Source organism: Lepidochelys kempii, chromosome 1 (genome assembly GCF_965140285.1).
Source record: "Lepidochelys kempii isolate rLepKem1 chromosome 1, rLepKem1.hap1, whole genome shotgun sequence".
In the NCBI taxonomy this organism is placed as follows: domain Eukaryota; kingdom Metazoa; phylum Chordata; order Testudines; family Cheloniidae; genus Lepidochelys; species Lepidochelys kempii.
The window spans coordinates 143867781-143893559 of record NC_136380.1 but is presented as its reverse complement, the minus strand read 5'-3'; the positions used below and the strand labels follow the sequence as shown (position 1 = coordinate 143893559).

General features: G+C 45.9%; 2 protein-coding genes across 2 annotated transcripts in view; one reads left to right on the top strand and one right to left on the bottom strand.

Annotated features, from left to right (window-relative positions):
• KLHL15 (kelch like family member 15) overlaps positions 1-6599 on the top strand; it is a 58406-nt gene extending 51807 nt beyond the window's left edge. Inside the window, exon 7 of the transcript XR_013636247.1 lies at positions 5993-6599. The gene's annotated coding sequence lies outside the window, so the exon portion shown is untranslated. The remainder of the gene's footprint in view (positions 1-5992) is intronic.
• Positions 1-25779, bottom strand: part of C1HXorf58 (chromosome 1 CXorf58 homolog) — a 36068-nt gene that overhangs the window by 3180 nt on the left and 7109 nt on the right. The window contains exons 4-6 of the mRNA XM_073357593.1: positions 16896-17007; positions 12255-12386; positions 10936-11165 (exon numbers count right to left, since the gene is read on the bottom strand). Of these exons, the coding sequence (XP_073213694.1) occupies positions 10936-11165; positions 12255-12386; positions 16896-17007 (474 nt within the window). The remainder of the gene's footprint in view (positions 1-10935; positions 11166-12254; positions 12387-16895; positions 17008-25779) is intronic.

Here is a 25779-nt window from a genome sequence, read left to right as displayed (position 1 = left end):
CTCACTATCCCCTCTCCCGGCCTCTAAGGTTCCTGTCTTGTGGCTATGTTCTAGACCTCACAGAGGTTACAATTTTGTAGACTGTGCCTAACTAAATAGTCTTTCCTAAAAAACAGTCAGAAGCCTCAGAGCTCACTGAAGCCAAAGGGTATGTCTACACTGCAAAGAAAAGCCCACAGTGCTGAGTGTCAGAGGCCAGGTCAATTGACTTGGGCTTGCAGGGCTCAGGCTGCAGAGCTAAAAATAGCTGTGTAGTCAATCCCACTTGGGCTAGAGCCCAGGCTCTGAAACCCGGAGAGGGTCTCAGAGCTCAGGTTCTAGCTTGAGCAGAAATGTCTACACAACTATTTTTAGCCCTGCATGCCTGAGTCAACTGACCCAGGCTCTGAGATTCAGTGCCATGGGTTTTTCTCTGCAGTGTAGACATACCCAAATACTTCAAACTTGAGTTTCTAGAACTAGCTTACCTTTCTTGGAGTTAAGGTACAAAAACAAAACCATTTTTCAAAAAGATAAATACCTCTAGTTTTTCAAGCTCTCCTATCTCTCCAAGACTTGGTCTACCACCAAACTTTCCTTAAAAAACCCAATAAGCACACAAATGTATACAGTCCATATTAATGCAGTTTTGTTAAAATTAGAGGAGAAACTTTTTTAAAAAATCAGTTTTGTGATACAAATGGAAGTATAGCAGTACTTTTTCTCCATAATGTAGCTTTTGCCTATGAGGGCTGCTGGGAGTCTGGTTTTCGACCAGAATGCCCAGTTGAAAAGGGACCCTGTTGGCTCTGGTCAGCACTGCTGACCGGGCTGCTAAAAGTCTGGTCAGCGGTGCAGCGGAAATAAGGCAGGCTCCCTGCCTGCCCTGGCTCCACAAGGCTCCTGGAAGCGGCCCGCATGTCCCTAGGCACAGTGGCGGCCAAGGAGGCTCCGCACGCTGCCCCTGCCTGCAGCGCCAGCTCCACAGCTCCCATTAGCCGGGAACCATGGCCAATGGACGCTGTGGGGGCGGTGCCTGCAGATGGAGGCAGTGCGCAGAGCCACTTCCAGGAGCCGCCTGAGGTAAGCGCCACTCGGAGCCCATATCCTGAACCCGCTCCTGCACCCCAACCCCTTGCCTGAGCCCCCTCCCGCACCCAAACTCATTCCTGGAGCCCACACCCCCTCCCATACACTCTGAACCCCTCAGCCCCAGCCTGGAGCTTCCTCCTGCACCCCAAGCCCTCAGCCCCAGCCCCACCCCAGAGCCCTCACACCCCACACTCCAACCCTCTGTCCCCAGCCCAGAGCCCTCTCCTGCACCCCAAACTCCTCATCCCTGGCCCCACCCCAGAGCCCGCACCCCCAGCCAGAGTGCTCACCCCCTCCCGTAACCCAATCCACTGTGAGTGAGGCGGGGAGAGGGGAGATGGAGGGAGTGGGGGGGTGGCGCCTTGGAAAAGGGGTGGGGTAGGGGTGGGGCTTTGGGAAAGGGGGCAGAGGAAGGATGTTCAGTTTTCTGCAATCAGAAAATTGGCAACCCTATTGCCTACCTGTCTGCTCATTTCCTTTATCTCACTCATGTATTTCTGCCCAAGTCACATGATTAACAACCCTTTGTTTCCTTTTCCTGCTTATCTCTGTACCTTCTTCCATGTGCCCCTGATGACTAAAACTCCTTTCCTAGCCTATTCAGTCATGTCTCAACCCTCTCCTCCTTCAAGGTGACCCCCTTAAAACAAACTTAGTTAACAAGGCCTATAAACCCTAGCCCACGGCTCAAGGAAATGTAACTGATGATAACAACAACAAAGTATCATGGAACCAGTAAGACACATGGAAACAATCATTGCTGTGACATTCCCCATCCATTCTCTAGATGTATTTATTTAGGTCCCAAACTTGCAAACACTTAAAACACATGCTTAACTTTAAGCATGGGAGTAGTTCCATTGACTTCCATGTAACTCTTCCCATGCTTAAAGTTAAGCATGAGAATAAGTACAGAATTTTTATAATCTGGGTTTTAGAATGTAAGTGCTTTACAGTGGAGACTAGTTGTCTGTAGGGCACTCAACACACTTTTAGCATGTAACAGCCAACATATTCAAATCCTTGAGAGATCAGAGTACATATATGCACTAGCAAAAATTTCTGAAAAAAAGATATGAAAGTCAAACTCAAAAGTAACGTGAACATGGTAATTCAGTCTAAAGTTACATGGTCATAAAAAAGGTAGCACTTAATAGTAAAGAAAGGATTGCATTCCTGAACGACAGAGCAGAAATGGATAGACCTGCAGGCACCATCATATATTTAAGTGTGTGTATGCATTTCCAGTGTAGATTGTTATATCAGTGAGTGCCTAACACAATCAACATATTTATGTTTATGATTTGTTTAAAAGTAATATTCAATTTTCCTGTTCCTAGGAAACAAACTATTGAGGAATAGGTATGAGTTTGAAAATGATTTTTTAAATTATATTTTTATGAAATTGAAAAGATAACCATAATACACTGGATGACTTGAGAGGCTGCTAATGGGATGCAGAGCCTCTTAGCTATGCTGTAAATTCAAATCCAAAGAAGCAGCTTGATCCAACTCCACTAAACTCTAAGGGCTTGTCTACACAGCTCTGCAGTTCAGACTAAGGGGGTGTGGATCGCAATAGCATTCTGTGCTGTAACTCCCCTGATATACATACAAGTGTTAATGCCTAAGTAGTTCACATTAACTTAGTCCTTAGAGGAATATGTTAACATGAACTAGATAGCTTTTAGTTTGTGCCACCAGCAGCCACATGGGGGAGTTACAGCACAACCCGCTAGTGCAGAGAGGTTCTCAAACTGTGGTCCACGGCCTACCAGTGGTCTGCGAGCTCCATTCAGGTGGTCCGCGGATAGTTCCCTCTAAGGTATGTGCCTGGGTAGCCGCACACAAAAGAACGAAGGGCCACCCACCTAATTAGCGGAGCCGCGCAGGCATAGCTTCACTAATTAGGTGCCTGGATCCTGGAGAAGATGCACAAGTAAGGTGAGGTGGTGGCCTTGGGGGGAATAGGGGTAGGTGGGAGGGGGCAGTGGGGTGAGAAGAAGGGGTGAGGCGAACTTGGGACATGCAGGGCTGCGGCGGCCAGAGAAAGAAGCGACTTTCCCCATCTCCAGGGTTGCGGATGTCAGGAAGAGATGGCCCTCCTTCCCAGCCTCAGCTCCATGGCTGCTGTGGCCGGGGAGAGAGGGAGAGACCCCTTTCCTTCCCAGCCCCAGCTCGGGGGTTGCCGTGGTGGAGGAGAGAGGGAGAGGCCCCCCTCCTTCCCAGCCCCAGCTTGGGAGCTGCCGCAGCAGGGGAGAGAAGGCACAGCCATCACATTAGAAAGGTAAGACTACTGATATTAAAATGAGTTGTGTGCTTTTATTTGTAGAACAAAAAAACATTAATTAAATTATTAAAGTTTTTTATATATAGCACTTTTATCCAAAGCACTTTACAATAGTTAGCTAATGGTACAAACAACATTTGGAAAGACCATTAAGTGGTCTGCTGAGACCCTCACAATTTTCAGGTGGTCCGTGGAAAAAAAAAAAAGTTTTAGAACCACTGCGCGAGTGGATGTTGCAATTCACAGCCCCATGCTCCAAACTGTGGGGCCATATAGACATAGTCTAAGGCCTGGTCTACAGTATGCAGTTATTTCGGAATTAGCTGAGTTACTTCGAAATAAATCTGATTCCGTCCACACGACGAAACCAGTTTTTTCAATTTAAAGGGCTCTTTAATCCGATTTCTGTACTCCACCTTGGCAAGTGGAGTAGGGCTAAAATCGAGATCGCAGTTCCGGGTTACAGGTACTGTGGATGCAATTCGACGTTATTGGCCTCCGGGAGCTACCCCAGAATGCTCCCTTGTGACTGCTCTGGACAGCAATCTGAACTCTGATGCACTAGCCAGGTAGGCAGTAAAAGCCCCGGGAACTTTTGAATTTCCTGTTTGGTCACCATCAGCACAGTCCACCATCACAAGAGACCACACAGTCCCAGATTCGCAGACAAGCTCCCAGCATGGTCCAAACGGGAGGTACTGGATCTCATCGCATGTTGGGGAGATGAATCTGTTATGGCAGAACTACGTTCCTGTCAAGGTTCCTCCCCCACTCTGAACGCTAGGGTACAGATGTGGGGACCTGCATGAAAAACCTCCTAAGCTTATCTTTCCCAGCTTAGGTCAAAACTTCACCAAGGTACAAAATATTCCACCTTTGTCCTTGGATTGGCCGCTACCACCACCAAACTAACACTGGTTACTGCAGAAGAGCTGTTTGGATGCGTCTTTCCCCCCAAAATACTTCCCAAAACCTTGCACCCCTCCTTTCCTGGGAAATGTTGGATAAAAAAGCCTCACCAATTTGCATAGGTGACCACAGACCCAAACCCTTGGATCTGAGAACAATGAAAAAGCATTCAGTTTTCTTACAAGAAGACTTTTTTAATAAAAATAGAAGTAAATAGAAATAAAGAAATCCCCCCTGTAAAATCAGGATGGTAGATACCTTACAGGGTAATTAGATTCAAAACATAGAGAACCCCTCTAGGCAAAACCTTAAGTTACAAAAAAGATACACAGACAGAAATAGTTATTCTATTCAGCACAGTTCTTTTCTCAGCCATTTAAAGAAATCATAATCTAACACGTACCTAGCTAGATTACTTACTAAAAGTTCTAAGACTCCATTCCTGGTCTATCCCCGGCAAAGACAGAATACAGACAGACACACAGACCCTTTGTTTCTCTCCCTCCTCCCAGCTTTTGAAAGTATCTTGTCTCCTCATTGGTCATTTTGGTCAGGTGCCAGCGAGGTTACCTTTAGCTTCTTAACCCTTTACAGGTGAGAGGAGCTTTCCCCTGGCCAGGAGGGATTTCAGAGGGGTTTACCCTTCCCTTTATGACAGGTTTCAGAGTAACAGCCGTGTTAGTCTGTCTTTGCAAAAAGAAAAGGAGTACTTGTGGCACCTTAGAGACTAACCAATTTATTTGAGCATGAGCTTTCGTGAGCTACAGCTCACTTCATCGGATGCACAGTTCCAAAAAAAGAAAGACAAATACATATGATAAAGTCTCCAGGGCCATGACGGAAAGAGGCTACTCCAGAGACACAGAGCAGTGTCATACAAAAATCAAGGAGCTCAGGCAAGCATACCAAAAAGCCAGGGAGGCGAACGGGTGCTCTGGGTCACAGCCCCATACATGCTGCATGCAATTATGGGGGGTGATGCCACCACTACCCCACAACTGTCTGTGGACACCTGCAAGGGGGGAGTAGCACGGAGCGAGAAGGATGAGTTTTTGGAGGACGAAGAGGAGGATAGTGCACAGGCGGCAAGTGGGGAATCCGTTTTCCCCCCTAGCCAGGAACTATTCTTAACACTGGAGCCAATAGCCTCCCCCCACTCCCAAGGCATGCTCCCAGACCATGACCCTGGAGAAGGCACTTCTGGTGAGTGAGAGCTTGATTAGAGCCACAAGGTGGGGTGTAGGGGGAAACCCAGCCGCTCTGGGCTGTTCACGTTTAGTTTAAAGGACTCGTCCCTGTTCAGAGCCTCATCGGAGCCACACAGTGGGTGGTGGTGGGAGGGGAGGGTGTTGTGTGAAGTGATCATCCCAGAGAGCCCACAGGCCCTCCTTTTATATGGCAAACCCACCAGGCATTGCTTGCTATGGGAAAGGGGGCCGGCCGTTTGAAAGCATTGAAATGAATGTGGAAGAAGCAGAACCCCGCATGCCCCTAGGGCTTACCATGGCTGCCTGCAAGCTGAATTCTGTTGCCCGGCCACATGTGATGGCTTACTCACACCAAAGTGGCAGGCACTTCAGTATAAGAGGCAAAATGCGACCTTGTACAGAAAGACAACGTGCTGTGTACTATGAATTGCCTGTTTCACTGAGAAAGAGTGTCCCCTTTGTTCTCCAAAATGTATCTTTTAAAATACTACCCTCCCTTTTTCTCCTCCCACAGCAGGTGCAAATGTTTCAACGTGGCCCCTATCTACTCCATCCCAGAGGCTGGTCCAGATTAGAAGGTGGAAAAAATGAGCTCGGGACGACATGTTGGCTGAGCTCATGCAGTCCTCCCGCACTGATAGGGCCCAGCTGAATGCATGGAGGCAAACAATTGTGGAGTCACATAAAGTGTTACATGAATACGAAGAGAGGAGGGACGTGCACGATGAGAGCAGGCAGGATGCTATGGTCAAGCTCATGGGGGAGCAAACTGACATGCTCCGCTGTATGGTGGATCTAATGCGGGAAAGGCAGCAAGACCACAGACTGCCGCTGCAGCCTCTGTATCACCATCCTCCCTCCTCCCCAAGTTCCATAGCGTCCTCACCCAGATGCCCAAGAACACTGGGGGTGGGGGGGAGGCTATGGGGACCCACACAGTGAACCACAGAGGATTGCAGAACCAGCAGAAAGCTGGCATATCTGAAATTTTGATTTGGTTTCTGGACTTGTCCTTCCCTCCTCCTCCACCCCCCTAACCCAATACACCCCTCCCCCTTCTAGCTTCTGATTTCTCTCAATGTTTTGTGCAACAAATAATAAAGAATGATTTTTAAACAATTGTGACTTTATTTCCTTTCTCATATATAGGGGGTGGGTAACTTTAAGAGAAACAAACACAACTGTCACACCGTACCTTGGCCAGTCATGAAACTGGCTTTGAAAGATTCTCTGATGTGCAGCGTGCCCTGCTGCGCTCTTCTAATCGCCCTGTTGTCTGGCTGTACAAAACTGGCCGCCAGGTGAGTTGCCTCAACCTCCCACCCCACAAAAAACGTCTCCCCCTTACTCTCACAGATATTGTGGAGCACACAACAAGCAGCAATTACAATTGGAATATTGACAGGTTTCAGAGTAGCAGCCATGTTAGTCTGTATCCACAAAAAGAAAAGGAGTACTTGTGGCACCTTAGAGACTAACAAATTTATTGAGCATAAGCTTTGAAGTGAGCTGTAGCTCACGAAAGCTTATGCTCAACTAAATTGGAATACTGGTTGTGCTCAGATCTAACCGAGTCAGTAAACTGCACCAGCGCGCTTTCAAACATCCGAACGCACATTCCATGACCATTCTGCACTTGCTCAGCCTATAGTTGAACTGCTCCTTACTACTGTCCAGGGTGCCTGTGTATGGCTTCATGAGCCATGGCATTAAGGGGTAGGCTGGGTCCCCAAGGATAACTATAGGCATTTCAACATCCCCAACAGTAATTTTCTGGTCTGGGAAGTAAGTCCCTCCCTGCAGCTGTTCAAACAGACCAGAGTTCCTAAAGATGCGAGCGTCATGCACCTTTCACGCTGATGTTGGTGAAACGTCCCCTGTGATCCACCAGTGCTTGCAGCACCATGGAAAAGTACCCCTTGCGGTTTACGTACTGGCCGCCCCGGTGTTCTGTGGCCAAGATAGGGATATGCGTTCCGTCTATCACCTTGCCGCAGTTAGGAAACCCCAGCGCATTAAAGCCATCCACAATGGTCTGCATGTTTCCCAAAGTCACTACCCTTGATAGCAGCTGGTCAATGACTGCGTTGGCTACTTGCATCACAGCAGCCCCCACAGTAGATTTGCCCACTCCAAACTGATTTCCGACTGACCGGTAGCTGTCGGTTGTTGCAAGCTTCCACAGGGCTATGGCCACTCGCTTCTCAACTGTAAGGGCTGCTCTCATTTGGTGTTTTTGCACTTCAGGGCAGAGGACAGGAAGTCACAAAGTTACATGAAAGTTCCTATGCATATGAAAGTTTCTCAGCCACTGGGAATCATCCCATACCTGAAACACTATGCGGTCCCACCAGTCTGTGCTTGTTTCCCGGGCCCAGAATCGGCATTCCACAGCATGAACCTGGTCCAACAGCACCATGATCTCCCAATCACCACATGTCGTGCTTCTAGGAACATCTGTGTCCATGTCCTCATCAGTATAGTAATCACGCTGTTGTCGCTTCCTCGCCCGGTTTTGCAAGTACTGCACGTACTGCTGGATAATGCGCGAGGTATTTACAATGGTCAAAACTGCAGTGGAGATCTGAGTGGGCTCCATGGCTTTGGCGCCTCTATGGGTAATCCTGGCAAAAGGGCATGAAACGTAGGAGAGCAGAGTGGCAGCGGAAGCATTTGATGAGAAAGAGTAGATACTAGACATTACATAGGAAGACGAGAGGAAATGCGAGGTGAATTCATAGTAGGAGAAGAGCAGCAGTGCACCGTCTGCTGAAAGCAGTATGGCGTATGCACGCCAAAAAGACGCAAAACAATTGTCTGCAGTAGCTTTCACAAAGGGAGGAACGGCTGATGACACACACCCAGAAACACCCACGAGAATGTTTTTGCCCCATCATGCACTGGGAGCTTAACCCAGAATTCCAGTGGGCAGTGGGGACTGCGGGAACTGTGGGATAGCTACCCACAGTGCACTGCTCTGACATTTGATGCTAGCTTCAGTACTGTGGACGCACTCCGCCGAATTCACGCGCTTTAGTGGGGACACAGAAGACCGAATGTATAAAATCGCTTCCGAAAATTTGAATATTTCGAAATAATTTCGTACCATAGATGTACCCTAAGACTCCCTTGACCTTCACAAGGAGTTGGACTGCATGGTTGCCAGTTGCCATGATCAGAAAGCTGTTCAGTGAGCAATGTGATCTCATTCTAATTATTAATGCACAGATGACCACATTAGAAAATTACCAGTTGTGACACTAATTGACACTCTTGCTAGTAGTGTCAACAATCTATGTACCTTGTAAATGAGCTATTCAATTATGCAAAGGAAAGGGTTTGAATGCAGGGAGGGAGTGGCATAAGAACTCTGGAATTAAAGCTGGGAATTGCTGTGGAGGAAAGATAAGGAGGTGGGATGCCAAGAATGCAATGCATTTAACTAGACAAAAAGTGTCAAAATAAAAGCGTGACTAGTTAGATGTGTGTCTGTCATCAGGTGGATTACTTTGTTTGCATGACGTATACATTTCTTTCACCCTTCATCTGCCTTTATAATTTTAGATTATAAACTCTGCAGTGCAGAGACTGTCATCATCTGTGTTGAGGGAAGCAGCTAAGCATACTGGGTGCTGCCCCAACATAAATAATAGAAATGATAACTGAATGGGAATAGAAATACAACTACCATTTCACTGAGTAGACACGGTCCCTTTGAAATGCTTGAGGTATATTGGTGGGGAATCACAGGGAAGTTTGCATGATCACTGCCTACACCTATGCTGTGAACTACTGGTTGAACAGATGACTTCATACTTTATGGCTGTCAATACAGTAATATAGCTGACAACATAACTTTTCTAGGGGACAGGCAGAGGCCTGCCAATTTTGACAGTATTCCTTTAATTAAAATGAAAAAAGCTCAAAACATCAGTTAACTTTAAAAAGACCAGAAAAGGAAGTTTAAAAAAAGATGTGCTGACAATCAACGCAAGAATGACATGACTCAGTGTTGTGTTTTCCATTTCAGTGAACATACTTAGAGAAAAGATTTGGGATAAGGCCTCTTTTAAAATCATGTAGATTTGTGATTTAAAAGAGTATATTAAGACATGGCAGCCCCTGCGTATTGACACTGATTATTTCCCAGTATGTGTTAGTGAGAAACCCATTGATGTTTAATGGTAGAAGTTACAAAATGGTAACAGCAGTTTAAATAGGAATATAAAAGAAAATCCAATTTTCTCCACTATATGTTGAGATTTGTGGCACATATTTGTTGTTATATTGCCAGTAAATAATCATGCAGATCTTTTTCTACTAAAGATTAAAATGTTGACTTATTGGACAATCTCTAAAACAATATTATTTAGTAGATAATAAAAAGCACTAGGAGTATCTCCTGGGTTCTATCCTTGACTCCGTACTGACTTAACGTATGAACTTTGGCAAGTCACTAAACTCCTCTGTGCCAGTTTACCCATCTGTAAAATGGGAATAATTTTACCACTGGTCATTGGTGTTTTGTAAACATTAAGCAAATACTCTCCAGCAACCACACACCACACAACAAAAACACTAACCCAGGAACCTATCCTTGCAACAAAGCCCGATGCCAACTCTGTCCACATATTTATTCAAGTGACACCATCATAGGACCTAATCACATTAGCCACACCATCAGGGGCTCATTCACCTGCACATCTACCAATGTGATATATGCCATCATGTGCCAGCAATGCCCCTCTGCCATGTACATTGGCCAAACCGGACAGTCTCTACGCAAAAGAATAAATGGACACAAATCAGACGTCAAGAATTATTACATTCAAAAACCAGTCAGAGAACACTTCAATCTCTTTGGTCACTCGATTACAGACCTAAAAGTGGCAATTCTTCAACAAAAAAACTTCAAAAACAGACTACAACGAGAGACTGCTGAATTGGAATTAATTTGAAAACTGGATACCATTAACTTGGGTTTGAATAGAGACTGGGAATGGTTGGGTCATTACACATATTGAATCTATTTCCCTGAAGTTAAGTATCCTCACACCTTCTTGTCAACTGTCTAAATGGGCCATCTGGATTATCACTACAAAAATTTTTTTCTCCTGCTAATAGCTCATCTTAACTAATTAGCCTCTCACAGTTTGTATGGCAACTTCCAACTTATCTGTATGTATATATATTTCTTCTTAGTATATGTTCCATTCTATGCATATGATGAAGTGGGCTGTAGCCCACGGAAGCTTATGCGCTAATAAATTTGTCAGCCTCTAAGGTGCCACAAGTACTCCTGTTCTTTTTGCGGATACAGACTAACACGGCTGCTACTCTGAAACCTGTCATTAATTAATATGTATTTTGAGATCCTTAAAATAAAGTACAAAGTATAGAAATTCAAAATAAAAATTAAGCTTGTTATTGTGGATAAGTTGTTGGGTATTTTTTTACCTGACTCGAGAAACAGTCATGAGTTGATCATGCCGTATCTCTTCATTCTGTGGCCTCAGGAGCAGAAATGTCAGTTTCTCCTTAAGTCGGTTTGACAGTGTCCCGGACTGTGCATAATCCATTATGTCATACATTATCATTGTCCTGGGAAAGTTTTCCAGAGACAATTTTCTCCAGCAGTTATCCCTGCCACCAAAGTATGCTGGGGTCTCATCCAGGTTACTGATGTACTATAAGGCCACAAAATAATAATAGTAATTTATAAAATAAATGCTTGCATGAAAACCTAATTCATTTTATTGGGGTCCCAAGTCTCTGCTATTCTTATTTTCTCATCCTCATTAATTATTTTAATGATGAACTTGCACATTAAAGAAAACCTTATTCAGAGTAAATCAAATGGCTGGAACCCCTGTAATGACCTATTCTGCCTTAAAATTCCTATAATACAATGACATCTGTTCTCTGGATATCTATATCTACCTCCATTACATAAATATACATAAAATTATAATATAATCAGTACATTTAAATTGATCACAAAAATATGCATATGTACATTAATAGTCTGAGTTCCTTCGCTGCTCAATTGTAACAAATAATTATTTGAAATTAGAGTATTGTTCATAGCAATGTTTACATACCACCATCCTTCCTAGATCTGGGTGGCATAGCCAGTCATCTAGGATTTGGCCCTAAATTTTTTAAAAATAGGAACTAACCAGAAAAGGTTTCATTGCACTACTCAAGCATCAGCACTTCTTGGTGATGATTCTTCTCTCACTTATAGAACTATAAATCAGCCGTAATTTCATCAAAATCAATATACTAACACTGGTCTAAAAAAAACAGAATGGTACTGATTCTCTTCTCACTTATTCCATTTAAAGAGTATCACAGTTATCAGAGTGATCTTTTAAAGATTTCTACCATCCTTGTGTAACCCTGACAGTATACATTATAGGTCCTAATCCATACAACTTCAATAACTTCTCTGGTGCTTCACAATCATAGGGCTTCATTTTCCAGTGCCTTGTCATTTGTAGAGTCATTTACATCTGTTCAAGGTGGATGTAAAACGCTACCAAATCAGATTTCTGCACTCACACAGAAGTGCTTGATGTACCCTTTACACTCATTTTGAGCTGATATAAATAGCTGCACAAGGTGTAAGCTGTTGAGAATTAGGTCTTTAAATTTTAGTCTTGCAGTCATAATCACTATCTACATTTTAGATCATGTCATAATCTTTTTTCCCAAAAAGAAGTATTTTTTTCATTACCAAAACCTGTAAGAAAATATTTGAAAACATTTCTTACTTGCATGTAATCTTTCACTGTAGCAACGTCTATTTCATCTATTATTTTGTGGTTTTGGTATTGAAGTTCATCCTGTATCATTTGATCATAATATTTCCGATGTCCCATCAACTTGCAAGCATCAACTGCTGCCTATAAAAAACAGGAAATACTCTGTAGCTAAAAAAACAAAAACACACACACAGAATTCCTAGAGTGCTCATATTTCAACTCAGGGAAAAGTCTTAATGTTCCCGAAATCCCAGTGCTCAACAAAAAATTAAAATAAACAAGGCATGCTAATTAGTAAACAGAAAACTCACAGAGATTGGAGATGGATTGTCCACTAACTCTGCATTATTAATACTATGATTTGTACAATTGTAGCACCTAGAAGCTCTAGTCATGGAGCAAGAATGCCATTGTGCTAGGTGCTGTACAAATAGAAAAGATAGTCCCTGCCCCAGCCAGCTTACAATTTAAGTATAAGACAAGAGACAACAAATGGATACAGACAGACAGAGGAATACAAATAAACAATGAGAAAATAGTGGTCAGCATAATGGTGAAACAATTCAGTTACAACTTTGAAAATAATGCTTAGTGACATAGCAGCTTCCCCCAGATGCACAAAGTAACTTTATAGCTTTTTAAAACCTTCATCTATGTGGCTGAAATTTGTCAAGTCTTATTTTTGCCTAAGGGTGGTGGTTTTTTAAGTTTGAGACTCTGTTTAGCACTGATTCAGAAGGTTTTGCTCCACATCCTCAACTTGTATAACTTGTCACAGTGCTATTGAAGTCAATGGAGCTATGACAGATCAGCTAAGGATCTGCCCCTTTGAATATAAAAAAACCCCCACTTCGCCAATATAAAAAAATGGATTCTTCTAAATGTTGCAAACTTTTTCAAACAGCTTTAACATAGTAGTAGTTTGGCGTAAACACTAGAACTTTAATATCCCTCTCTCACAAAAATGTCTGTATTTCAATGGTGTATATCTATAATTACTAGGATCTCTTGGTATTCAAGATGTTATAAGAAAGGTAAAGTTATTATATATAAAAATAATTGTATTGGCTATACCCAGTTTTTCTGTTTTAAGAGTGCTGAGGAACTGCCTCCACAGCAGGCACCAAAGGTGATGGAATTAAGAATAATTTTTTAAAAATTACAAATGAAAGCTACATGCAAACACCAGAAAAAATCTTTCTTGCAAAGCTGCCACCCTCCTTCATTTCACAAAAAGGAAATTATATTCATTCATGAGTTACTGAATTAGTCAATCACAGTATAATGACAAAGCAACTGTTTCTTTACTTGGGTGGAATAAACCTAAAACATGGGCCTCTTTGCTTAAAATATAAAGATGTTCTCACTCCTGTTAAATATAAGCTAAACTGAATAGGCTGGAAGATCAGTAGATACTGACCACTTGCATTTCTGACTTATGCTGTGCTATAAATATTATGTTAAGACATAACACATCAAATGAGGTGTAATGTCACGATGCAGTAAACTATATCAAGTAGCACTGATGGAATGACAGAACTTCTGTAAAATATACTACTGTATCTGAATGTTAATTTCTGCAGTATTTCACTATTTGGATTTTTAGGGTGGTGCCTAGAGACCAATTTAGGCAGTTTATGGGACTCTTCTTTACTCCATCATTTTTGAAACACCAGTGTGGTCATTTTGTGTCCTTAAACCCTTTCCTCTATTATGGTATCGACCATGGCAGTGTGTTTCTTCTAACTGGACAGCTAGGTGAGCAGCCTGCTCTGAGGCCAATGGTGATCCAAGATTCTGGCAGTTGATGTTCACAAAGTAGACAATCCCAGATCTACAAAGGGACTTAAGTACCCAAGTCCCAGATCCACAAAACCTCTGCTCTACTGCCGCCTAACCACATAGGTGCCTAAACTGACTCGGCACCTAAATTTTCACTGCAAGAGTTCCCATATACCTATGTTTCTGCCTCTGGGCATGTGCACTGCTGTCTCAGGCAGATGTCCAGTACCTATCTCTAAGCCCCAGCATGAGCCTCAAACCAGATGAAAACAGACATTCTCCCACCTTTTGCTTGTAGGGTCTGATCTAGTAGGTGTGTTCAGAGCATGCCTAATTCCACACAAAACTCTTGGGAGGGGAGAGAGAGGAGGCAGCAGCCTCCCTTATAATCATGAGTTATAGCCAGTGGTTAGGGTACTCACCTGGGATGTGGGAGACCCCAATTCAGCTCCCTCTCTGCTGGATGAGAAGAGGTTCCCACCTCTCAGATGACTGCCCTAACCACTGGACTATAGAGTTATCCTCACTCTATCATTCTGACCCAATGCGTACTTAATACCAAGTGGAACGGCTTTAATAAGAGAGATTGAGACAGACCCACATAAGAATTTCCCATAATACAGTGATAAGGGTATTTATGTGAAAGGTCAGAAATCCCTGTTTAAATTGTTTCCTCCAGTGTGCACTAGTTCACATTTATTAACATGGAATTCTATTTACCATTCTGTTATACAGTTCAACCAGCTGCAGCAGACTTGTCAAATCTTCCTCAAGGATTTGTCATGCACTACATACTTTCCAAAGAGTTGGCAGATACATGGCAAATCTGTACCATTCTCATTGTCTGCATTCTTCTACTAGCTGCCTTGTTGACTTTCCAAGGAAACAGAAGAAAGTGGTGAGAGAACAGGTGAAGATTATTGAAGCATTCTTCAAATTATGATTCTCCTACAATCAAAGGCTCTAATACACTAAGTCAAAAATGTTTGATGTACCTGGTAGGGATTTAAAAGCTCCTTTATTCAAGACAATACAGTCAATAAAGAATAGGCAGTTTTAAAGAAAGAAAATGCTAGTATGTGTCTTCAGAAATCCAACCTGAAACCCAAACTGCACCTTGGGTGATCAGACGTCACGATATTATCGGGACAGTCCCGATTTTAGAAGATTTGTCCCGCGTCCCGACCTTACGTCCGTCGGGACGCCCTTTGTCCCAATATCAGGACCGTCCGGACCACAGCCACGGCACCGCCGCTCACCGCTTCCTGGGGCAGCTCCCGGTACCCGTGTGCTGCAGGGGTGGGGCTTGCAGGCGCCAGAAGCGGGCACAGCGCCCTCCACAGCTCCGGCAGCTCCCACTGGCACCTTTCCCAGCCAGTGGGAGCCACGGAACTTGTGCTTGTGGCGGGCGCAGCATGTGGAGAGTCTGGAGACTCCCCTTGCCGCTCTCACCCTAGGAGCCAGAGACCCCCCAGCAGGGCTGGTGAGTGTGGCCAGGGAAGGGGGCAGGGCATGATGGTGAGTGTCTGGGAATGTGTGTGGAGGGTGCTGGGCAGTGGGGGAGGTTTGAGTGTTTTGGGATGCTAGGCAGTGGGGGCTTGTTGGGGGGTGCTGGGCAGTGGGGGAGATCTGTGTGTGTCAGGGCATTGGGCAGTGGGGGCCTGTGTGGGGCACTGTATAGTTGTGGTGGTGGGGCTGTGGGGAAGGGCACTGGGAGGGAGGAAGGAAGGGAGGGGAAATCTGTGTGTATTGGGAAACAAGCGAGTGGGGGGTTCTGTGTGGGGTGCTGGGCAGCTGTGGTGGGGCTCTGGGCAGGGGGGCGCTGGGCAGGGGTGTGTGTGCACAGCACTGTGCATTTGTGGTGGAAGAGTTGTGGGGGGGGCTCTGGGCATAGTGGATCCAGGGGGTGCTGGGCAGGGGAGCTGTGTGGTGCAGCATGGGCCCACCCCCACGTGTCCCCTCTCATGGCTCCGGTCGGGGCTGTACACCTGTGTCTTTCTCCTCCCCACAGCTCGCCGAATGTGTCCTGATATTTCACTCTTGCGATCTGGTCACCCTAACCGCACCACACAATTGCTACAGGATTCTTCTTGTTTTGGTCCAAAATAATTTTTGCTTCTTGTATTACAGGAATAACACACACTAGAGTGTGGACTTGCTTGACGAAGAAAAACACTGTATTATTATTATTATTTGTATTACTGTAGCACTGTCATGGACCAGGAGCCCACTGTGCTAAGCAATTTTCAAATGCAGAACAAAAATGCAGAACATACCCTACAGAGCTTATAATCTAAGTGCGCACATCTTATCTTTATAGGCAATTATGTACTACAGAGATGAGCATAGTATAGAAATCTATATAGAATACAACTTATTGTTCAATGCATCAGAAGTTATGATTTTTTTTTAAGTACATCATCACTGCAAGGATAACCTGTCAAAAGAACAAGGTTAACAGAATCCTGTTCAGCAAATTTATAAAAACAAATCTTTTGACTTAACTAATTTCAGGGGCCTAAAAATATAGTTTTAATGTCTATTAAATAAAGGCAGAACTGAATGACAAAAGAACTGTAAAAGACAGCTATACAGAACAGTGCCTGTAGTGACTACATTTCCTAGAAATAAATTAATCCAGATAGAGAATATGGGCATAGATATACAAAGAGTTTTTATATACTATACTGAAAGAATCATTGTTTCTTTGCTAACAAAAGTAATGTTGTTTAAGGAATGAAGTGTCTGCTTGTTAGAATTGGAGATATGTGTAACTGAGGATAAAGATGTTATAGGATTTTACAAAATAAAATTCAGAGCCAAGGTATAGATGAAGTGAAGAGAAAACGATCACATGAAGTAAGTCACCTCACTTGCTGGACTTATTGTTCTTTTTCCACTTATGTACTTGCTGCCTTGGCCTCCAGTATGGCGAAAAATCTTGAACACAATGAAAGGTGGAAACTCATGACCAGCAAACCTAAAGAAACAAAAAACAAAGTTAACTATCTGGCACTATAAAGAGCAGATTCCTTATTGTTTAAACTGGAAGGGATAAACTCTTAGTTAAAAAACACTGGTACTCAAGATCTCCAACCATCCTCTAAAAACTCTAAGGATAACAAACCCAAATAATATAAACATGGTTGCCGGCACACAGGTGCTGCGGTGACCTGCACCACTGTCCCTCCCTCCAGGTTGACTTGGGCTCCAGCATCCTAGGTTATGCTGGGGAAACCCAGACCTGAATTCATTTATATTAATATACACAAAAACAAAAAATATTGTTAGGCTGTAAGTTGGAAATAAATATATAATGTAAGAGGAGGGGAAAAACTTGACAGTTAAGGCTTTAGGGGAAAAAATTGAAAAGCTAGGAAATGTGAAGTTGTGGTAAACATTTAAAAAAAACAAACAAACAAAAAAACCAACCCTACACTTTAGACCAGGGGAGGGCAAACTTTTTGGCCCGAGGGCCACATCGGGGTTGCGAAACGGTATGGAGGGCCTATCCCACTTCCCGCCCCCTGACTGCCCCCCTCAGAACCCCTGACCCATCCAACACCCCCCCGCTCCTTGTCCCCTGACCGCCCCTTCCCGGGACCCCCTACCCCTAACTGCCCCCCCCGGGACCCCATTCCCTATCCAACCCACCCGCTCCCTGTCCCCTGACTGCCCCGACCCCTATCCACATGCCCTGCCCCTGACAGGCCCACCTGACCCATCCAGACCCCCACACTCCTTGTCCCCTGACTGCCCCCTCCCGGGATCCCCGTCCCTAACTACCGCCCCAAGACTCCACCCCCATCCAACTCCCTCCTGCTCCCTGCCCCCCCCGGGACCCCCAGGCCCTCCAACCCCTATCCAACTCCCCCCTGCTCCCTGTCTCCTGACCGCTCCCCACCAAACCTCCGCCCCATCCAACCGCCCCTGTCCGCCCCCCCGGGAGCTCCTGCCCCTTATCCAACCTTCCCTCCCCCCACCCCCTTACCATGCTGCTCAGAGCAGCAGGACAGGCTTATTGGAAAGCTTGGGAGGTGGGCGGGTGCAAGCCATGCTGCCTGCATGGCGGCGTACCTACAGGGGAGGGGGAACAGCGGCGGAGGGAGCAGGGACTAGCGACCCCGGCCAGGAGCTCAAGGGCCGGGCAGGACGTAGTTTGCCCACCTCTGCTTTAGACAGTATGGAAATACCAAATCATGGTATCTTAACTCTCTTTTTGTATCCGCATTCTGCAGCTGCCCAAATTTATGAAACAATCTAATGCATGAACATGCATGGTCACATATCTATTTTGTGAAGACAGCATGACCCCAGTGTGTTTTTATAAAGTGTGCTTTAGCTGCATTCAGTTCTTTATATACATTTAAAACAGACTCATATGTTAAAAAAAATCATCCCTGAAATCCCTTCCAAACTAGTAACAGGGACAACTTATCAAAATAACCAGAATTTGTCCAATTGCGCTAAATGGTTGCTATGTCAAAGGCCAAAATCCAGGGTTTTTTGTTCTTATTTTTGCTCTTAAAAAAGGACTAAAGTTAGCTTCCTAAATCCACATTTAGGTATCTCAGTGACCCCAGTGGAAGCTGCAGGGTGTTCAGAACCTTGATAAACTCTCCTTGACTTGAATGGAACAAGATTTGGGCCCAAAGCTTGGAGACCCTTGGGAGGGAAGCTTGGAAGGAATTTTATTATAGAATTACAAAGCAAAGCCTCAAACCAGCATTTTACAACACATGGTCAGGTCTCAGTTGCCAACTTTCTAATTGCAGAAAACAGAACACCCTTGCTCTGCCCCTTCCCTGAGGCCTCGCCCCTCACTCACTTCATCCCCCTCCCTCGGTCACTCACTCTCCCCCACTCTTACTCACTTGCTCATTTTCACCCTGCTGGAGCGGGGCTGGGGTGCAGGGAGGGGTGAGGGCTCCAGCTGGGTGTTTGGGCTCTGGGGTGGGGTAAGGAATGAGGGGTTTGGGGTGCAGGAGGGGGCTCTGGGTTGGAGCCGAGGGGTTCAAAGTGTGGGAGGGGGCTCCGGGCTAGGGCAGAAGGTTGGGGTGCAGGAGGGGGTGAGGGCTCCGGCTGGGGTGCGGGCTCTGGAGTGGGGCCGGGAGTTTGGGGGCAGGAGAGGCTCTGGGCTGGGGCTGAGGAGTTCAGAGTGCAGGAGGGGGCTCAGGGCTAGGACGGGGATTAGGGCACGGGAGGGAGTTCGGGGTGCGGGCTCCGGGTGGTGCTGACTTCAGGTGCTCCCAGGAAGCGGCAGCTCCAATGGGAGCTGTGGAGCCAGTGCTTGGGCCAGGGCCTGTGGGTGGGGGCAGCACACAGAGCCCCCGGACCACCACTCTAGCTAGGAGCTGGAGGGACATGCCAGCCGCTTCCCAGGAGCCGCGTGGAGCTGGGCACAGAGTCTGCCTGCCCCGCTGCTGGCCTGCAGCCAACTAGACTTTTAGCAACCCTGTCAGCTGTGCTGACCGGAGCCGTCAGGATCCCTTTTCAACTGGGCATTCTGGTCGAAAACTGGATGCCTGGCAACCTTAGTCAGACCACCTACTTGTTGTAAATTGCAGGATTGGAATCTTAATTCCTGCCAAAATGGAATAATATAATTGAAATGCTGACACAGTTTAAAAATTGCTAAACACTAGGGGTATGTCTACACTACGGAATAAGGTCGAATTTATAGAAGTCGGTTTTTTAGAAATCGGTTTTATATATTCGAGTGTGTGTGTCCCCACAGAAAATGCTCTAAGTGCATTAAGTGCATTAACTCGGCGGAGCGCTTCCACAGTACCGAGGCTAGAGTCGACTTCCGGAGCGTTGCACTGTGGGTAGCTATCCCACAGTTCCCGCAGTCTCCGCTGCCTATTGGAATTCTGGGTTGAGATCCCAATGCCTGACGGGGCTAAAACATTGTCGCGGGTGGTTCTGGGTACATATCGTCAGGCCCCCGTTCCCTCCCTCCCTCCCTCCATGAAAGAAAGGGCAGACAATCATTTCGTGCCTTTTTTCCTGAGTTACCTGTGCAGACGCCATACCACTGCAAGCATGGAGCCCGCTCAGGTAACCGTCACCCTATGTCTCCTGGGTGCTGGCAGACGCGGTACGGCTTTGCTGCACAGTAGCAGCAACCCATTGCCTTCTGGCAGCAGACGGTGCAATACGACTGGTAGTCATCCTCGTCGTGTCCGAGGTGCTCCCGGCCACGTCGGCTGGGAGCGCCTGGGCAGACATGGGCGCAGGGACTAAATTTGGAGTGACTTGACCAGGTCATTCTCTTTAGTCCTGCAGTCAGTCCTATTGAACCGTCTTATGGTGAGCGGGCAGGCGATACGGACTGCTAGCAGTCGTATTGTACCATCTTCTGCCAGGCAGGCAAGAGATGAAGATGGCTAGCAGTCGTACTGTACCATCTTCTGCCGAGCAGCCATGAGATGTGGATGGCATGCAGTCCTTCTGCACCGTCTGCTGCCAGCCAAAGATGTAAAAGATAGATGGAGTGGCTCAGAACAAGAAATAGACCAGATTTGTTTTGTACTTATTTGCCTCCTCCCCTGTCTAGGGGACTCATTCCTCTAGATCACACTGCAGTCACTCACAGAGAAGGTGCAGCGAGGTAAATCTAGCCATGTATCAACCAGAGGCCAGGCTAACCTCCTTGTTCCAATAAGAACGATAACTTAGGTGCACCATTTCTTATTGGAACCCTCCGTGCAGTCCTGCCTGAAATACTCCTTGATGTAAAGCCACCCCCTTTGTTGATTTTAGCTCCCTGAAGCCAACCCTGTAAGCCGTGTCGTCAGTCGCCCCTCCCTCCATCAGAGCAACAGCAGACAATCGTTCCGCGCCTTTTTTCTGTGCGGACGCCATACCAAGGCAAGCATGGAGGCCGCTCAGCTCACTTTGGCAATTAGGAGCACATTAAACACCACACGCATTATCCAGCAGTATATGCAGCACCAGAACCCGGCAAAGCGATACCGGGCGAGGAGGCGACGTCAGCGCGGTCACGTGAGTGATCAGGACATGGACACAGATTTCTCTGAAAGCATGGGCCCTGCCAATGCATGCATCATGGTGCTAATGGGGCAGGTTCATGCTGTGGAACGCCGATTCTGGGCTCGGGAAACAAGCACAGACTGGTGGGACCGCATAGTGTTGCAGGTCTGGGACGATTCCCAGTGGCTGCGAAACTTTCGCATGCGTAAGGGCACTTTCATGGAACTTTGTGACTTGCTTTCCCCTGCCCTGAGGCGCATGAATACCAAGATGAGAGCAGCCCTCACAGTTGAGAAGCGAGTGGCGATAGCCCTGTGGAAGCTTGCAACGCCAGACAGCTACCGGTCAGTTGGGAATCAATTTGGAGTGGGCAAATCTACTGTGGGGGCTGCTGTGATGCAAGTAGCCCACGCAATCAAAGATCTGCTGATATCAAGGGTAGTGACCCTGGGAAATGTGCAGGTCATAGTGGATGGCTTTACTGCAATGGGATTCCCTAACTGTGGTGGGGCTATAGACGGAACCCATATCCCTATCTTGGCACCGGAGCACCAAGCCGCCGAGTACATAAACCGCAAGGGGTACTTTTCGATAGTGCTGCAAGCTCTGGTGGATCACAAGGGACGTTTTACCAACATCAACGTGGGATGGCCGGGAAAGGTGCATGACGCTCGCATCTTCAGGAACTCTGGTCTGTTTCAAAAGCTGCAGGAAGGGACTTTATTCCCAGACCAGAAAATAACTGTTGGGGATGTTGAAATGCCTATAGGTATCCTTGGGGACCCAGCCTACCCCTTAATGCCATGGCTCATGAAGCCGTACACAGGCAGCCTGGACAGTAGTCAGGAGCTGTTCAACTACAGGCTGAGCAAGTGCAGAATGGTGGTAGAATGTGCATTTGGACGTTTAAAGGCGCGCTGGCGCAGTTTACTGACTCGCTTAGACCTCAGCGAAACCAATATTCCCACTGTTATTACTGCTTGCTGTGTGCTCCACAATATCTGTGAGAGTAAGGGGGAGACGTTTATGGCGGGGTGGGAGGTTGAGGCAAATCGTCTGGCTGCTGGTTACGCGCAGCCAGACACCAGGGCGGTTAGAAGAGCACAGGAGGGCGCGGTACGCAGCAGAGAAGCTTTGAAAACCAGTTTCATGACTGGCCAGGCTACGGTGTGAAAGTTCTGCTTGTTTCTCCTTGATGAAACCCCCCGCCCCTTGGTTCACTCTACTTCCCTGTAAGCTAACCACCCGCCCCTCCTCCCTTCAATCACCGCTTGCAGAGGCAATAAAGTCATTGTTGCTTCACATTCATGCATTCTTTATTCATTCATCACACAAATAGGGGGATGACTACCAAGGTAGCCCAGGAGGGGTGGTGGAGGAGGGAAGGAAAATGCCACACAGCACTTTAAGCACAGCACTTCAAAAGTTTACAACTTTAAAATTTATTGAATGACAGCCTTCTTTTTTTTGGGCAATCCTCTGTGGTGGAGTGGCTGGTTGGCCGGAGGCCCCCCCACCGCGTTCTTGGGCGTCTGGGTGTGGAGGCTATGGAACTTGGGGAGGAGGGCGGTTGGTTACAGAGGGGCAGCAGTGGCAGTCTGTGCCCCAGCTGCCTTTGCTGCAGCTCAACCATACACTGGAGCATACTGGTTTGGTCCTCCAGCAGCCTCAGCATTGAATCCTGCCTCCTCTCATCACGCTGCCGCCACATTTGAGCTTCAGCCCTGTCTTCAGCCCGCCACTTACTCTCTTCAGCCCGCCACTTACTCTCTTCAGCCCGCCACCTCTCCTCCCGGTCATTTTGGGCTTTCCTGCACTCTGACATTATTTGCCTCCATGCATTCGTCTGTGCTCTGTCAGTGTGGGAGGACAGCATGAGCTCGGAGAACATTTCATCGTGAGTGCGTTTTTTTTTCTTTCTAAGCTTCACTAGCCTCTGGGAAGGAGAAGATCCTGTGATCATTGAAACACATGCAGCTGGTGGAGAAAAAAAAAGGGACAGCGGTATTTAAAAAGACACATTTTATAAAACAGTGGCTACAGTCTTTCAGGGTAAACCTTGCTGTTAACATTACATACATAGCACATGTGCTTTCGTTACAAGGTCGCATTTTGCCTCTTCCCACCCCTCAACCTTCCCCTCTCCCTGTGGCTAACAGCAGGGAACATTTCTGTTTAGCCACAGGCAAACAGCCCAGCAGGAATGGGCTCCTCTGAGTGTCCCCTGAAGAAAAGCACTCTATTTCAACCAGGTGACCATGAATTATATCTCACTCTCCTGAGGATAACACAGAGAGAGAAAGAACGGATGTTGTTTGAATGCCAGCAAACATACACTGCAATGCTGTGTTCTGCAATGTTTCCCGAGTACGTGTTACTGGCCTGGAGTGGTAAAGTGTCCTACCATGAAGGACGCAATAAGGCTGCCCTCCCCAGAAACCTTTTGCAAAGGCTTTAGGACTACATCTAGGAGAACCGCAAATGCCAGGGCAAAGTAATCCTTTCACATGCTTGCTTTTAAACCATGTATAGTATTTTAAAAGGTACACTCACCAGAGGTCCCTTCTCCGCCTGCTGGGTCCAGGAGGCAGCCTTGGGTGGGTTCGGGGGGTACTGGCTCCAGGTCCAGGGTGAGAAACAGTTCCTGGCTGTCGGGAAAACCGGTTTCTCCGCTTGCTTGCTGTGAGCTATCTACAACCTCCTCCTCATCATCATCTTCTTCGTCCCCAAAACCTGCTTCCGTATTGCCTCCATCTCCATTGAAGGAGTCAAACAACACGGCTGGGGTAGTGGTGGCTGAACCCCCTAAAATGGCATGCAGCTCATCATAGAACCGGCATGTTTGGGGCTCTGACCCAGAGCGGCTGTTCGCCTCTCTGGTTTTCTGGTAGGCTTGCCTCAGCTCCTTCAGTTTCACGCGGCACTGCTTCGGGTCCCTGTTATGGCCTCTGTCCTTCATGCCCTGGGAGATTTTCACAAAGGTTTTGGCATTTCGAAAACTGGAACGGAGTTCTGATAGCACGGATTCCTCTCCCCAAACAGCGATCAGATCCCGTACCTCCCGTTCGGTCCATGCTGGAGCTCTTTTGCGATTCTGGGACTCCATCATGGTCACCTGTGCTGATGAGCTCTGCATGGTCACCTGCAGCTTGCCACGCTGGCCAAACAGGAAATGAGATTCAAAAGTTCGCGGTTCTTTTCCTGTCTACCTGGCCAGTGCATCTGAGTTGAGAGTGCTGTCTAGAGCGGTCATAATGGAGCACTCTGGGGTAGCTCCCGGAGGCCAATACCATCGAATTGTGTCCACAGTACCCCAAATTCGAGCCGGCAACGTCGATTTAAGCGCTAATCCACTTGTCAGGGGTGGAGTAAGGAAATCGATTTTAAGAGCCCTTTAAGTCGAAATAAAGGGCTTCATTGTGTGGACGGGTGCAGGTTTACATCGATTTAACGCTGCTAAATTCGACCTAAAGTCCTAGTGTAGACCAGGGCTAGAATTCATTTAAACCATCTTATTTAAATGTAGAAAGAAGTCTGGATATTAATGGCTATTTGCATTTAGCATTTAATTAATTTTTTTAAAGGACAAACTCAAATCAAATGCATTCGTTAGATTGATCACACAATGAATAAACATTAGGAGATAGAGATTTTGTATGCAGAGCAACTGAAGGCAGTAAATCTGTCCAGAGGGCATGGGAGTTGCAGAAATGCAAGGTATCCATCATACCCCTTTGTTGAGGCACCTGTATTTGGTTAGTGCAGACTAGCCAGAGAAGGGACATGAACAATGCAGCTAGTGAATATGCTGATTCAGCTCATCCCCGGTCAGGCTTCAATTGGGAAAGGCTCTCTGTGAAAGCCTGACTGCAATTTAAAGCTGCTCTCCTCTGCCTGAAGCTATGGAGGCAGTAGTGGAAACTGCAAATACCACCAGCTTCCTCTTTAATGTCAATTTCCACACAGGTCACAACTTATGCCCAGAGTGTTTATTTGCATGTCTAAAAATATCATATATTTCTATCTGGAGTGCTGCATGTTGGTGTGTTGTAAAAAAGAAAAATAGCAAAAATAATGATATGTGCATGCAGAATAGATCATTTTATTTCTAAATTACATTTCCTCAGGCATGTATTAAGCACGAATTCTAGATGAGATCCAAGTCCATAGTAAGTTTGCATTTTTAAAAAGAAAACATAGCTTATGGTGTGCAATAAAGGTATCTGACATATTTCTATTATACATAGGACTACTTACCTTTCTGGCTTTCAATATGAAAAGTTAATCACCACATATAAAAAAAATCCTGTTTTTCAAAAACAAGAAAAACAATCACTTCCAGTAGAATCTCAGAGTTATGAATATCAAAGTTACGAACTGACCAGTCAACCACATACCTAATTTGGAACTGGAAGTACACAATCAGACAGCAAAAAAAAAAAAAGAAGAAAAAAAAAAGAAAATACAGTACAGTACTGTGTTAAACAAACTACTAAAAAAATAAAGGGAAAGTTTAAAAAAAGACTTGATCAGGTAAGGAAACTGTTTCTGTGCTTGTTTCATTTAAATTAAGATGATTAAAAACAGCAATTTTCAAAGCTGTATTAAGTCAATGTTCACTTGTAAACTTTTGAAAGAACAACCATAATGTTTTAGAGTTACGAACTACCTCCATTCCCAAGGTGTTTGTAACTCTAAGTTTCTACTGTATTGCAAAAATAACAACCCCATCCCAAAAAAGCAAAGCAAACAAAAA